At 45.5% G+C, this 12,177-nt stretch overlaps 1 protein-coding gene across 2 annotated transcripts in view; it reads left to right on the top strand.

Annotated features, from left to right (window-relative positions):
- The window catches only part of RFX4 (regulatory factor X4), a 126,590-nt gene that overhangs the window by 95,066 nt on the left and 19,347 nt on the right, over nucleotides 1-12,177 (top strand). The window contains exons 14-16 of one of the 2 annotated variants that reach the window (XM_090041091.1): nucleotides 515-634; nucleotides 1,842-2,003; nucleotides 11,839-12,001. In XM_090041091.1, the coding sequence (XP_089897217.1) occupies nucleotides 515-634; nucleotides 1,842-2,003; nucleotides 11,839-12,001 (445 nt within the window). The remainder of the gene's footprint in view (nucleotides 1-514; nucleotides 635-1,841; nucleotides 2,004-11,838; nucleotides 12,002-12,177) is intronic. The other variant, XM_090041090.1, reaches the window with a different exon arrangement.

Here is a 12,177-nt window from a genome sequence, read left to right as displayed (position 1 = left end):
CCTGTCTAGCCATCTAAATATTTTCTAGGCCAGTATATATTTTATAAAGAATATAGTTTTATTACTTTGATTTACTTTGACTTTTCCCATCCATCTAATCTGTTTTAGTAAGTGTTTGGGTATAGAAGAGGCAGCTTGGTACAAGACATTTCTTGATCAGGATTTGTAATTGCTACAAAATGATACTTATTTGTCAGGATACTTTCCTTAGGAACTAGAATCTAGACATAAGCTTAACTTCTGAGATGTGACCCAGGAATTCACATCACCTGTATACATCTAGGTATGAATGCATGTTGGCAATCAGAATCCAGATGAAAAAAATACCTTGACCTCTTAACGTTCCTTTAGTGTTGCAAATGACTCACCTTTAAGTGAGTGACATACTTTGATAGCAGGACTATGCAAGGCCAGTGGTAATTACAGTGCCTTTTGAATGTTGTAAATGGGTGTGCAGTGCAAATACTAAGACCATTTATTGCTTTTTTGTTTGTTAACATCACTACATTACCAGGGTCCTTTCACCTTATTCACTTGATGTTTGATGACTACGTATTGTACCTGTTAGAATCACTTCATTGTCAGGAGAGAGCGAATGAGCTAATGAGGGCAATGAAAGGAGAAGGAAGCACAGGTGAGTGTTTTCTTTGCAATTCCTTGCATACCTATGATAATTTTAGTCTATAAGATTCACCCATTGCTACACATGGGCATTTCGTTATCCACATTTCACCCCAGCAAAGTCTATCCAGAAAGAGAACATTCCTTTACAACTATGTCATTTTTTTGAAGTCAGTCAATTAGGAGTCTGGTGTGTCTGGCTTGTAAGTGCCCTGAAGCTGATTCTGATCTAGTCTTACAGTTTGCTACTGGTCCTACTGAGTCTACTTATGAAAGTCTGACAATTTAATTTCTAAACACACCTTTCAGATTTGAGAAAAGGGTTTTTTTATTGATGGTTTACACCAGCTAATGTGCAAAAACCCAATTGTACTTAAATGACCCTGGTCCTCATTCCTTTCTCCCTTGTACTGGTTTAATTCATTTCAGTGGACTTATTCTTGATTCATGCTAAAGCAAATGAGGGGGGAGTGAATGAAAACTTAGATGAACGCCATCATTTTTGACAAATGGATGTTCAAGTCCCAAAGTGAAATCTATGGTCTCAGTAGAAATAACATGATTGTCAGGTTCCAAGAAGCATACAGTCAGCAGAAGTGACTTCCATCCCCTATCCTTCCTCCCTCCTTGCAGCTCTCATTAATTTGAATGGGAGTTGCATGGTCACCTCCCGTAAACATCTTTGAAAACTCAGTCCTCCATTTTAGAAGAGACTTAGTTTGTTGCTCCTGAGGTTTAGGAGAGTTAAGATGGTCCATTAGTTAAGGCAGTAGCCTGGGATGTGAGAGACCTGGGCTCAATTCCCTGTTCTGCCAGTGGCCTAAGGCAGAGTGAACAAGGCAACCACCTTGGCTGCTGATTGGGTGCATTGTGGGGGAGAAAAAACATGACAGCTGCTGGCAGCCACAGATGCTTGTGTGACCTTGAGGAAGTCACTTAGCTTTCTTGTGCTTCAGTTCCCCTTTTGTTGTATAAGATAATGCCATGTCCTTACTTCCCTGTCTTCCCTATCCTTCATATACTTCCGTACCCTTACCGAGGATACATTAAAGGTTCCTATGGGTGTAAATAGAGGAGCATTTAATTTATGCTATATATCCTGAAATGCACAGTTGAATTTTGCCTCCAAAATATATATTTCTCATGTATATGATCTCTTGTATGAGGGTCCATGAAGTGCATTGAACAGCATCTTTTATGACCTGTCTTCTCATCCACAGCAGAAATACGAGAAGAAATAATACTGACTGAACCAGCTCCTCCAACTCCGTCCCCAGTGCCATTCTCCCCAGCTAAATCTGTCACCTCAGTAGAAGTGCCCTCTGCACCCTCACCTGTTAGCAATCAGTCCCCAGAGTATGCTGGCATAGCAACTACTACAGGTAGGTAGGCTAAACAAACCTGAATACGTGGTCTTTGATATACTTTCCCTCCACCCCAAACAATTGTTATTTAAAAGCAAAGACTGTGAGCCCTCTGCTGAGAAACTGACCCAACGTCTGAAGAAAATGCTCCAAAATGGATTCAGTACATGTTTAGTATCAACAATATACAGAGATCTTTCCTTTCCATCTTCTGAAAAGTGGCAGGAAAGTAGTACAGCAGAAAAAAATCTTAATGGATTCCTGTGCATTATGGCCCAAAGTTCTAAAAGTTAGAGATATGAGTATGTTCTAGATTCTGTCCAGATGTTCATGATCCTTGGAAGTGCAGGTCCCCAACTTTATTCCAGATTAGGGGTACACCAATAGAAATTTTTTGAGCCAATACCAGTGGCTGATTTTTAATGAGCCATATTGGCTGATATCAATCTGATTCTGATATGTGGCCCTGCAGCATGGACAGCTGTGTCTGGCTGGTAAGTACATTGTGAGGGAAGGGGTGGGGGGAGGGAAGGGACATGGGGGGGCAGATTGAGGCCTCCATTCTGTGGAAGGGTGTGGGGCTGGGGCAGTGGCAGGTGCTGCCCATCCAGGGCAAAGGAGGGGGCGCAGAGAGGAGGGGGTGACTCCTGCTGCTGCGTGCATCTGGGAGAGCATGCATGGAGTGGGGGTGTGCCACCCAGATCTGCATGCAGAGAAGGGTGGGTTGCCACTGAGGGCTTGGCCTGCACTCGGGGCAGGTGGTGGCAGCACTGGGAGGAGGGTCTGGGGGGGCTATGGTGAATTTTGGGGTGGCTGCAGCCCCCCCAACCCTCCTATCATCACTGCTACTGCCTGCCCCGAGTACAGCCTGGCCCCCCACCAGGAAGAACCCATCACAGTCCCAGCCCCAGCTCACAACAGGGTATGGGACAGAGCTGTGAATGGCTTGTCCAGAGGGGGTGGCAGGTCCTGCTGCTTCATGCACCCTGGGAAGGCATGGGGGGAGTGTACCCCTGGATCTGCACATGGGTCGAGGGTGGGGTGCTGCTGCAGACTGGGGCCAGAGCAGTGCTGGGGTCTTCCTGGTGGAGGGGTTGGACCGGGGCTGTGCTTGGGGCAGGCACTGGCAGCACTGGGAAGGGTGTCAATGGTGAATTTTGGGGTGGTTATAGCCCCCACAGTAGCCCCACTCCCAGCACCACTGCCACCTGCCCCAAGCGCAGCCTGGCCCGGCCCTCTGCTAGGAAGAGCCCAATGCTGCCCCAGCCCCAGCCTACAGCAGCAGCCTGCCCTCGCCCTGTGCGCAGATCTGGGGGCACACATTCCCCATGACCTCCCAGGGTGCATGCAGCAATGGGAGCCCAACCCCCCCCGCCACACCGCCCCACATCCAATACTCCACCCCAGCTGGGCAGTGCCTGCTCCTGCCCCACTCCCTCCCTCACCACAAGGGCCGCAATCTGCGCCCCCGATGCTCCTTCCCTCATCACATCCCCCTTTCCCTACAGTAGACTTACCAGCCAGATGCTGCTCTCCATGCTGCCCAGTTGCATATCAGAATCAGATCAGTATTGGCCTATATGGCTCACTAAAAATCAGCCTTCAGTAATGGCCAAAAAAATCTCTATCAGTACACCTCTACTACCTACATAGGCAGCGGAAGGGGGTTGCTACTGGGGCTTAGCTGCCACAAACACCAGGGCAGCTCAGCCACAGGCTGCTGCAGCAGGTAGGGAGGGGTGCACACACTCAGATACCCTGCAGAGCCAGGATCACAGCAGGCAGTAAGTTTCTTTCACTCTACTTTCTTTATGACTGCCTGGGCTTGGGGGAGTGGGGCAGATTGAGACCCGCCCCAACAGTGCAGGAGGGAGTGGGGCAGGTGAAGGGGTGAATCATGCACTGTGGGGATTGTGCACAGAGGCTCAGCCTGGGGGAGCCAAGCAGGGGGCACATGGTGATCTCTGCATGGGGCAAGAGCAGCTGCAGCTGCAGGTTGGGTTCTGCTCCCTGCCTACACGCCTCACTGCTGCTACTTGAAAAGCGGCGTGGCACAGCACCATGTGTGTTTTTGCCACTGGATGGGCTGGGCAATGAGGTGGGCCAGACCCAGCACCACCACTGCCCACCTGCACAGCCTTCCCCCCTACCCTTCCCAGGAACAGCCTGGCACTGTCAAGGCCCCAGCCCACAGTGGCAGCCCCCCCTGCAGCATCCAGATCTAGGAGCACGTTCCCCCCCTGCATGCCTCCTGGGATGTGTGCAGCAGCTGGAGCTGCCACCCTTCCCCACACCCCCTGAATGAGCCGTGGCTCTGTCCTGTACCCTGCCCCGCCCCAGCTGTCTAGGCGTGGTGTTTTGCACAGCCCTATAAACAAGAAAACCAAACCAACCCCCAGAGTTTTGGCCCAAATTTAAATTTTAAAGGTGTTTAGACACCTAAATATCCATGTATATGAGGAGGGAGAATTTTTTGGGAGGGCGTGCTGAGTGTGCATGTGCATGCATGCACATGCCCCTCCAGGTGGGAAAGCATGTGAGGGAAGAGCAGGGGAGGGGAGTGGGAATGGGGCTGGGGCTGGGACTCATCAGGGATCAGGAGGGAGTGAAGCAGAGCTGGGCACAGGATCAGGATCGGGGCCAGGGTCCAGTGTGCCTATGTAACCACCCCTTCCTCCATGCCTGGGATCATTGCCTGGCACTGGTGCATGAATGAATCCACAGCTCCCCAGCCCCACACTGTCCAGGAGGGCCCAAACAGCTGGAGGGGATGGAGCCCCCAATATGGCCCCATGCCCCCCCAGGAAGAGCTGGGGGAATGATCAGAAAGCTGAGGGAAGTGAACCAGGAGCTGGGGAATCAAATCTTAGTTTCTGTTTAGCTGCAAGCAAGCTCGGCTTTGAAACTTGAAATTTTTGAAACATTTCAAGTGCCCTTGTTTCATTTTGAAGCCATTTCAAAGTCTTTCATTTAATTTCGATTTCTCTGTTTCAAGCTCAAAATGTGTTGAAACAGCTTCGAAATGAAATGCCCATCGAAACTTTGCACAGCCTTACTGTTTAACATTTTGTTAATAACTCTCAATATCTTACAAGGCCAAAGTTTAGGAAAGGAAAGTCCTGGGTCTCTGCAGCTGCGTGCCTATAATTTCACAGGCAGTTACTGCAAATGCAGAAGCAAGTGGTATACATACAAGGTCTAATTCCTGTGTAGGAAGATAATCAGGTTGTGGCTAGGATTGTAATATCTGCAATTACAAAAGTAGGCACACAGTTGGCTTGTGTTTTGATAGACCTCTCTCCTTTTCAGGTTAAATTCCTCCTGTAAGCTCTCAGGTGTGCAAAATGGTTAACACATTGGGGATGAGGCCAGGACTAGTCAGGATCTTCAAGTCTGTGGAATCAGTTTTTTTTTTCACAATGTAAGCCCAGAAATGCAGAAAGGAGGCTGAAATTTCAATAAGTTCCAGAAGATATCCAAGGCATGGAGTGCTTCTTCTGCTGTTCTTTGAGAAAATTAATACTAATCAGAATAGAAAAACATATGAGCACAGGACTAGAAGGGACCCCATGGGCCGTCAACTCCAGTCCATGCCTACTGGCATTCATTAACAGAAGGCATCCTCAAAATCCCTTTGAAGCCTTCACCCATAACTACAAAGAACAATAACCAAAACACCAAGAGCACCCAATAACTTGCCATAGGTTAAGGGAGAGGAGAGGATGGTACTGCCAATGTCCTGTTGCTGCAATGACAGGGATGTATTTGCTTCATATATGGTCAGAAGATCCTAAGAAAAGGACTAGGCTCCACACTACAGAAGAAGATAAAATTCTAGCTGCCTGGGTCATGGCCGTACCTCTAATGCTACCCTTGAAAACCACAAGGTTAAAGTTCTCAGAATGAGAACAGTCTGAGGAAATGACAAAGGTGTGCATAGAAGGAACTTGCAGCCAGCATTGCAAGTTAATTTCTTTATCCCCCTTATTGCATATTTGAGAGACTCTCTCTATCATAATATTTCTCTCTAGGCTCAGCTCTGCTAGGGTAAAGCCTCAGGAAGGAAACAGGGCCTTGCCAATTCAAAGAAAGCTGGGGAGGAGGGACAAGGAGGCAGCTGCCCTTTGTGCCCCCCACCCCTCAGCACAGATTGGCAGAGAGATCACAGCGGGGGGAGGAGGGACAAGGGGGTAGCTGCCATCTTATCTGCTATCCTTCATGCCATCCCACCAGCTGGCTCCTTCCCTTCCCAACAGCGAGGACCACTGACTCCCATTGGGAAGCCAGCATTTTATTTTTATTAAATTTTTTGTTGTTGTTGATTTTTGTGGATTTCACAGGCGATCCCAGATGTTGTAGTTTCTGTGAAATCTGTGAAACCACAAATTAAGTAGGTCCCTACATATAAGTAAGGTGACAGAAGAAAAGGAAAAATCACATATGGAGGACATGGCAGTGTTTTCCCTTGTGTATCGTGACGTTTCTTGACTAGCCAAGACTGCTGTAAAAGTGCAGGGTTCTAGGGCACAGGTGGCCAACTTGCAGTATGCATGCCATAAGTGGCATGGGCAGCCTCTCTTTGTGGCATACAGAAGATCAGGGAGGGGACAGGCAGCACAGCAACAGGTAGGGCAAAGAACAGAAAGCAAAGCAGCAGATGGGCGGGGAGCACAGGAAAGGAAGCAGAAAGCAGAGCAGCTGATTGAGCAAGAAGAACGTGGCTGGGAGCAGAAAGCAGACCAGCAGGTCAGGGAAAGGAAGGGGATCAGTGGACCACTTGGGAAGAGTGCTGGGTTAATTTGTGGCATGCCTGCTAAAAAGCTTGGCCCCCGCTGTCCTAGGATATAAGTTAGTATTTTGAATATATCATAGTTGATCAAAAAATGCAATAGAAATTTTAAAAAGAATAGAACCAATTGCTCATTAAAAGGAAGGGTAAAATGGCTGACACATTAGATTTTGATAGTATTCCAAACTCATGAAAAATGGAAAATGTATTTGTGTGGAATGAAGGAAAGAATATTGTTGTAAGTTAAAAATGATAAAGAAAAATGTTTATAAGAAAGAAAAGAAAAATACAAATGTTACATTTTGCCATTTTTTCTTAATTACTAATATCTCACCTGTACTAGAAAGTTTTTTGTGTTTTAACTATACTGGTGACACTGGTATAGTAAAATAGGCACATTCCTCCTAGTGCATTATTCCTTTTAAAAAGTGTTCATTTATAGCAGGGGTGGGAAATTATCTGGGCCTAGGGGCCACATAGGGAGTTTTGGTGAGTTGCTGCAGGTGGAAGGAGAGCGGTGCTCAGGTGCGAGATGGGGGCAAGGCCAGGATCATGGGGCAGGGTCACAGGGGTGAGGGGTATGTGAGGGGGGGAGGGGTATGTGGGGGAGGGGCTGCCTGAGTGCTAGGTCCTGGGAGCTAGCTGAGGGGGAGGGGAGGGGACAGGGGGCGCAAGCAGCAGAGCTCACCCAGGCATTGTGGTCCATGGTTGCCCCCACAGCGCTTCACATGGGGCTGAGCCCCACCCAGGGCAATCCCTGCTGGAAGTTGTCTGCACTGGCCAGGGCCACTAGCTCAGCCCCATGCAGAGCACTGCAGGTTTTAATTAATTGATGACTGCCCCCCTGCAGGCCAGATTGAATCAGTTGGTGGGTTGGATTCAGCTCACAGGCTGTATTTTGCCCACACCTGCTTTATAGGTATGAAATCTTAGGCTTATTTAGGTTTAAGAAGAAGAGCATGTACTGGTATAAATGTGAGAAGCATATCACTGCATCTATACTACAGCTTGTATCAGTATAACTGTGCTGGGGGGAAAAATCATCTCCCACTCAAAATACTGATAATATTCTTAAGTGTAGCTAGGGACCTACTTTGCGATTTTGCAGATTTCACAGACACTGTGAAATCTGGGATTGTCCATGAAATCCACAAAAATCAACCAGAAAAAATCTGGCTCCCCAGCAGGAGCCAGCAGTGCTCACTGCTGGGAGGGGAAGGTGCCAGCTGGCAGCGTGGCATGAAGGACAAGAGACAAGATGGTAGTTACTCACTCATCCCTCTCCCTCCTGCCAGGGACTCTCCAATCAGCGCTGAGGGGCAGAGTGGCATGAAGGGCAAGCAGCCAGCAAGTTGATCCCTCCTCCCCCCGAGGCCTCTTAGCCAATCAATGCCGTGGCATGGGATCTCTCTGCCAATAAGCACCAAGGGGCAGGACTGCCACAAAAGGCCCACAAAATTGCCTGTGTAGACCACGATCAGGCCGCAAAAAACCTTTTGTCTCACTGTGATTTAAGTAGATCCCTAAGTATAGACCAAAGCTTAGTGCTCATGTAGTGTCAATGTGAAAAATCAAAGAATTTGGAAATGCAAGATCCAGATCAGTTGAGCTACCCATCTTTCCATGCTGATGAGGATCTGATATGTATTGGGTTGTTTTCTAATTGTTTTCATGCTTCTCAGCTGTGAATCTAGCCACCAGATCTCAGAAAATATATTTAAAAGCAATTTTGTTCCTTGGCTTTAACTTTTTTTTTAATTTAGGTCAATGTAAAAACTGGAAATATTTTATAGATCTAAAAAACTCATCTGAATCTTTACCAATAGGTTGCAACTTGTTAATTTAAAGCATGATAATGGTTTTTTCCTTGTGGCATTAGCAGTAAAAGTTAATTATTAAGCTTGGATTTTAATCTTTTTGCTTTCGCTTGCTGGTCAAACACAAAAGCAGCAAATTAAGTCACTGTATTTACATGACACCTAGCTAGACTAAGGTAAAACCTCCATAAAGTGCTCCTGTGTAAAACATCTGGGATGCTCAGCTAACATTTTATTTAAATTTTCCCATTGAATTACTGAAAGTTCAGAAAGGATTGTAGCTAATTATCCTTTTAAATCACAAAGGACAGATTAATGATTGCTCAAATGACACCAATATGGCAATAAAAGTGACAGCTATATAGTTGACTATGCAGTCATCTCTTAAAGCCCGTGATTACTCATTTGCTAATGTAATTGCTGTTAGAAAAACCTGAACTGGCTTACAGAAACTCTAAATTGTAAGCCTTCACTAATAGATAACTAATCATTTCTCCACTTCCTAGTCAAGACCCCTTCATCTCAGTTGCAAAAAAAGGATATTAGCATTAAAGATTAATTTCTCTAGCTCAGTAGCAAATGCTTAGTCAGTGTTGCCAGCTCTCATTACTTTAGTATGACATAATAGGATTCACATGAACCTGAGAGACTATCAGCTTCTTGTTTAAAATAAAAGTAAGCTTCTAGTCCCCATGCTTGCACAGCGAAGCTGAGCAATGCAAGCCTTACAGGCTTGGATCTCAGAAGGCAAAAAACCCCCAAGCCCCAAATGTATTATTTATAAGAGAGTCTCCCAATTTCATGGTAACTGACTCATGAACTTTAAACCTGTGGGGATAACAGTATCACTTACTAATGGCTGTGATGCCTACAACTGCAAGTATCCCAGTGACATTTATGAGCTCAATGCACTGTTACCCTGCACCTTGTATAGTCACTTACACTAATGCAAAGTGGTTGTAAAGTGCTGCCATTATGCCAGTAGCATTTTACAACCCCTTTCCACAAGCATAAATGACTGCACAAGAGGCAAAGCAACAGCTCATCAAGCCATAAGGGACAATTCACAGTAATAAGGACAATATGTGTTCATAATATCCGGCCCTTGGTACAAATCATACTTCTATGAATGAAATATGCTGGCAGCTTTGGCTTTGCTGTGTAATAGCACAACAGAGCTGTTGTTGGACTTTTAGCTGGTCTATTTATATGTTGTGCCTCCTACAAGTCAAATGGCCTCTCACTTCAGCATTCTCAGAAATGTAATCTGTCCTTAAAAAAAAAAAAAAGAAAAAAAAAAAGTAAAAACTTTTTTTCAAACCCTGAATGCTCAAAGCACAAGGAAGGAAGTGTTGTCAAACTTTTTTGTTAGTTCAGGATGCTCTTTGTTTCAGGAGCAGCCAGTGGCTAAAAGACTTCTGGAGTTCAGTCTTTCAACCCAGGGAAGTCAGTGGGTTTGATAGTAGAAGTAGTACAGGATTGGGACCCTAGTTTGAATTAAAACAGCTCATCTCAGTTGATATGTGCTTCCCATCCTGTGGTATCTGAACAGTTCCCAAAGTAGTAAGAAATGTACATTCAAAGGTTGCCCTGGAAGGTCTATTTTTCTTTTCCTTTCTTCACCCCATGTCTTTCTCTTCCTTCTAGTCAGTAGGAATGGGACTTTTTTTCATAATGTGGTGCCATTCAGAGAAAAGTAAAGAAATGAAGTGGTTTTTGCATTTTGATCTGAGGTGATGTGGTTTTTAAATCATCCTGGTCTCTTCCATGCAGGAAGGCAGACCAAATTCATGGGCCACTTGAATTTCCTGCACACATATGACTCTTACTCCTAGGTTAACAGATCCCTTGTTCTTAACCAGGGTGCTGTGAAATCCTTTAAGGGTGCTGGGAGGTGCCACACAAAATCAGCTGTTAGATGGGCAAATACCTACACCATGATTCACAGGACATAAACCCAGAGATTCCTGATAGGAATCCATAGTCAGAGACCTTCTGACCTGTTGTGGTCTTCCTGAGCTCTTTACAACAGAAAAAATGCTCTATTATTTTTCCATATTCAGAAAATGAGTGAAAGCTAAGATCTAGTATTTTCTGAGAGGTGCCTTGAATCTAAAATGTTGAAAGCAGCTGTTCTAAGGTAACACAGCTGATGCAGAAGGTTATGGCAAAGATTATCCCACAAATCAGGATGAAATCTCATGAAATCTTTGTTGGGAAAGGCAACATATGAACTGAATGAATATATGAATAAAAGTGAGGACCCAAGCATTGTTTAGCCCATTTCAGAACAGAAAACCTGTGAAGTCCCCATGTGCACTCAACTCTCTTTAACCAGCTAACAAAGGAATGAATCAGAGCTGCAGGAGATGATTTGGTTTATTTGCAGTGTTTGGGTCTGCCTGTTGTGTCAAAGGGTCTAATCTGGAGAGGAAAGTTTGCTCTGTTATCAGGCCTAAATTCACTCACAGGCTTTTGGTGAATTGAGAGGCAGTCTCAGATGTGTACAGTTTACTTCAGATCAGGTGATCAGGCAAATAAATCCATGTGCTTGATTCTGGGACTGAATTCTTGATTCTGGGACTTTGAGCCTGACAAGCTTGGGTGCATCCACATGGGCCCCTGTCTGTGCAGTACCCTCCAGAACTGTGCAGTCCCAGTGGCGCACAGTTATTTTTAGATGCCATGTCACATAGCGACAAGCTACAGTGATGTAGACACACCCGGTGACTTATAGTCTGCACTAGTTTAGTAGGGTGCAGTTTAGGGTATGTTTATGTTGCATGATCCAGCACTGTCTAGAAATACCTGTGTTAATTCTGAACAAGAAAGCCAAGGTATTGGAAGCAGTATAGCTGCATTAGCAGGTGCTCCACCCAGATCAATGTACCCTGCTTCTCAGCAGGTCTAATTGTTCAGACCCAGGTCAAGTATTTATATTTGTGCCATGTAGATATAGTCTTAGTGATTGCTACAGGGAAAGGGAGATGAGAATTCACTGCATGTTTTATGTCCAAGGGTTGTATTTCAGAAGTGCCAGTAATGTTCAGGTTTTCTCCCAGTATCATGTATTCCACCTACTTGTGTCTTGCATCTATTGGTATCTCAGTCACGCGTGTTTTGTTGTTCCTGCCATACCCTTTACATTACCTTCTCAGATTACTTCTCTCCAGCAGTTTCAAAATGGCACATTTCCCAAGATTAGAGCTTAAGTTAACTGAGGCTGACATTCTTGTTTGGTGCACAGGAGCTATGCAGTCCTACACATGGTCCCTCACGTACACCGTGACAACAGCTGCCGGGTCACCTGCTGAAAACTCTCAACAGCTGCCCTGCATGAGGAGTCCTCATGTACCGTCTTCATCTGTCACACACAGGATACCTGTTTATCCTCACAGAGAAGAGCACGGGTAGGTCATTTCCCTTTGTGTTTTATTTATTGGTTTTAAACACTCATTAGAAATTACAATCACTTTTTTCAAGGGCACCTGAAATCCAAGATCTATTTTGTGATGTGACAGAAGTCTGTTTGAAATGTGTTGCTATGAAGTATATTATGCGAGATGTTTCCAGTTGGCACCTGTGT

Source organism: Crocodylus siamensis, chromosome 4, assembly GCF_052110815.1.
Source record: "Crocodylus siamensis isolate JL-2025a chromosome 4, ASM5211081v1, whole genome shotgun sequence".
Classification (NCBI taxonomy): Eukaryota; Metazoa; Chordata; order Crocodylia; family Crocodylidae; genus Crocodylus; species Crocodylus siamensis.
This window is presented reverse-complemented; position numbering and strand designations above follow the sequence as displayed.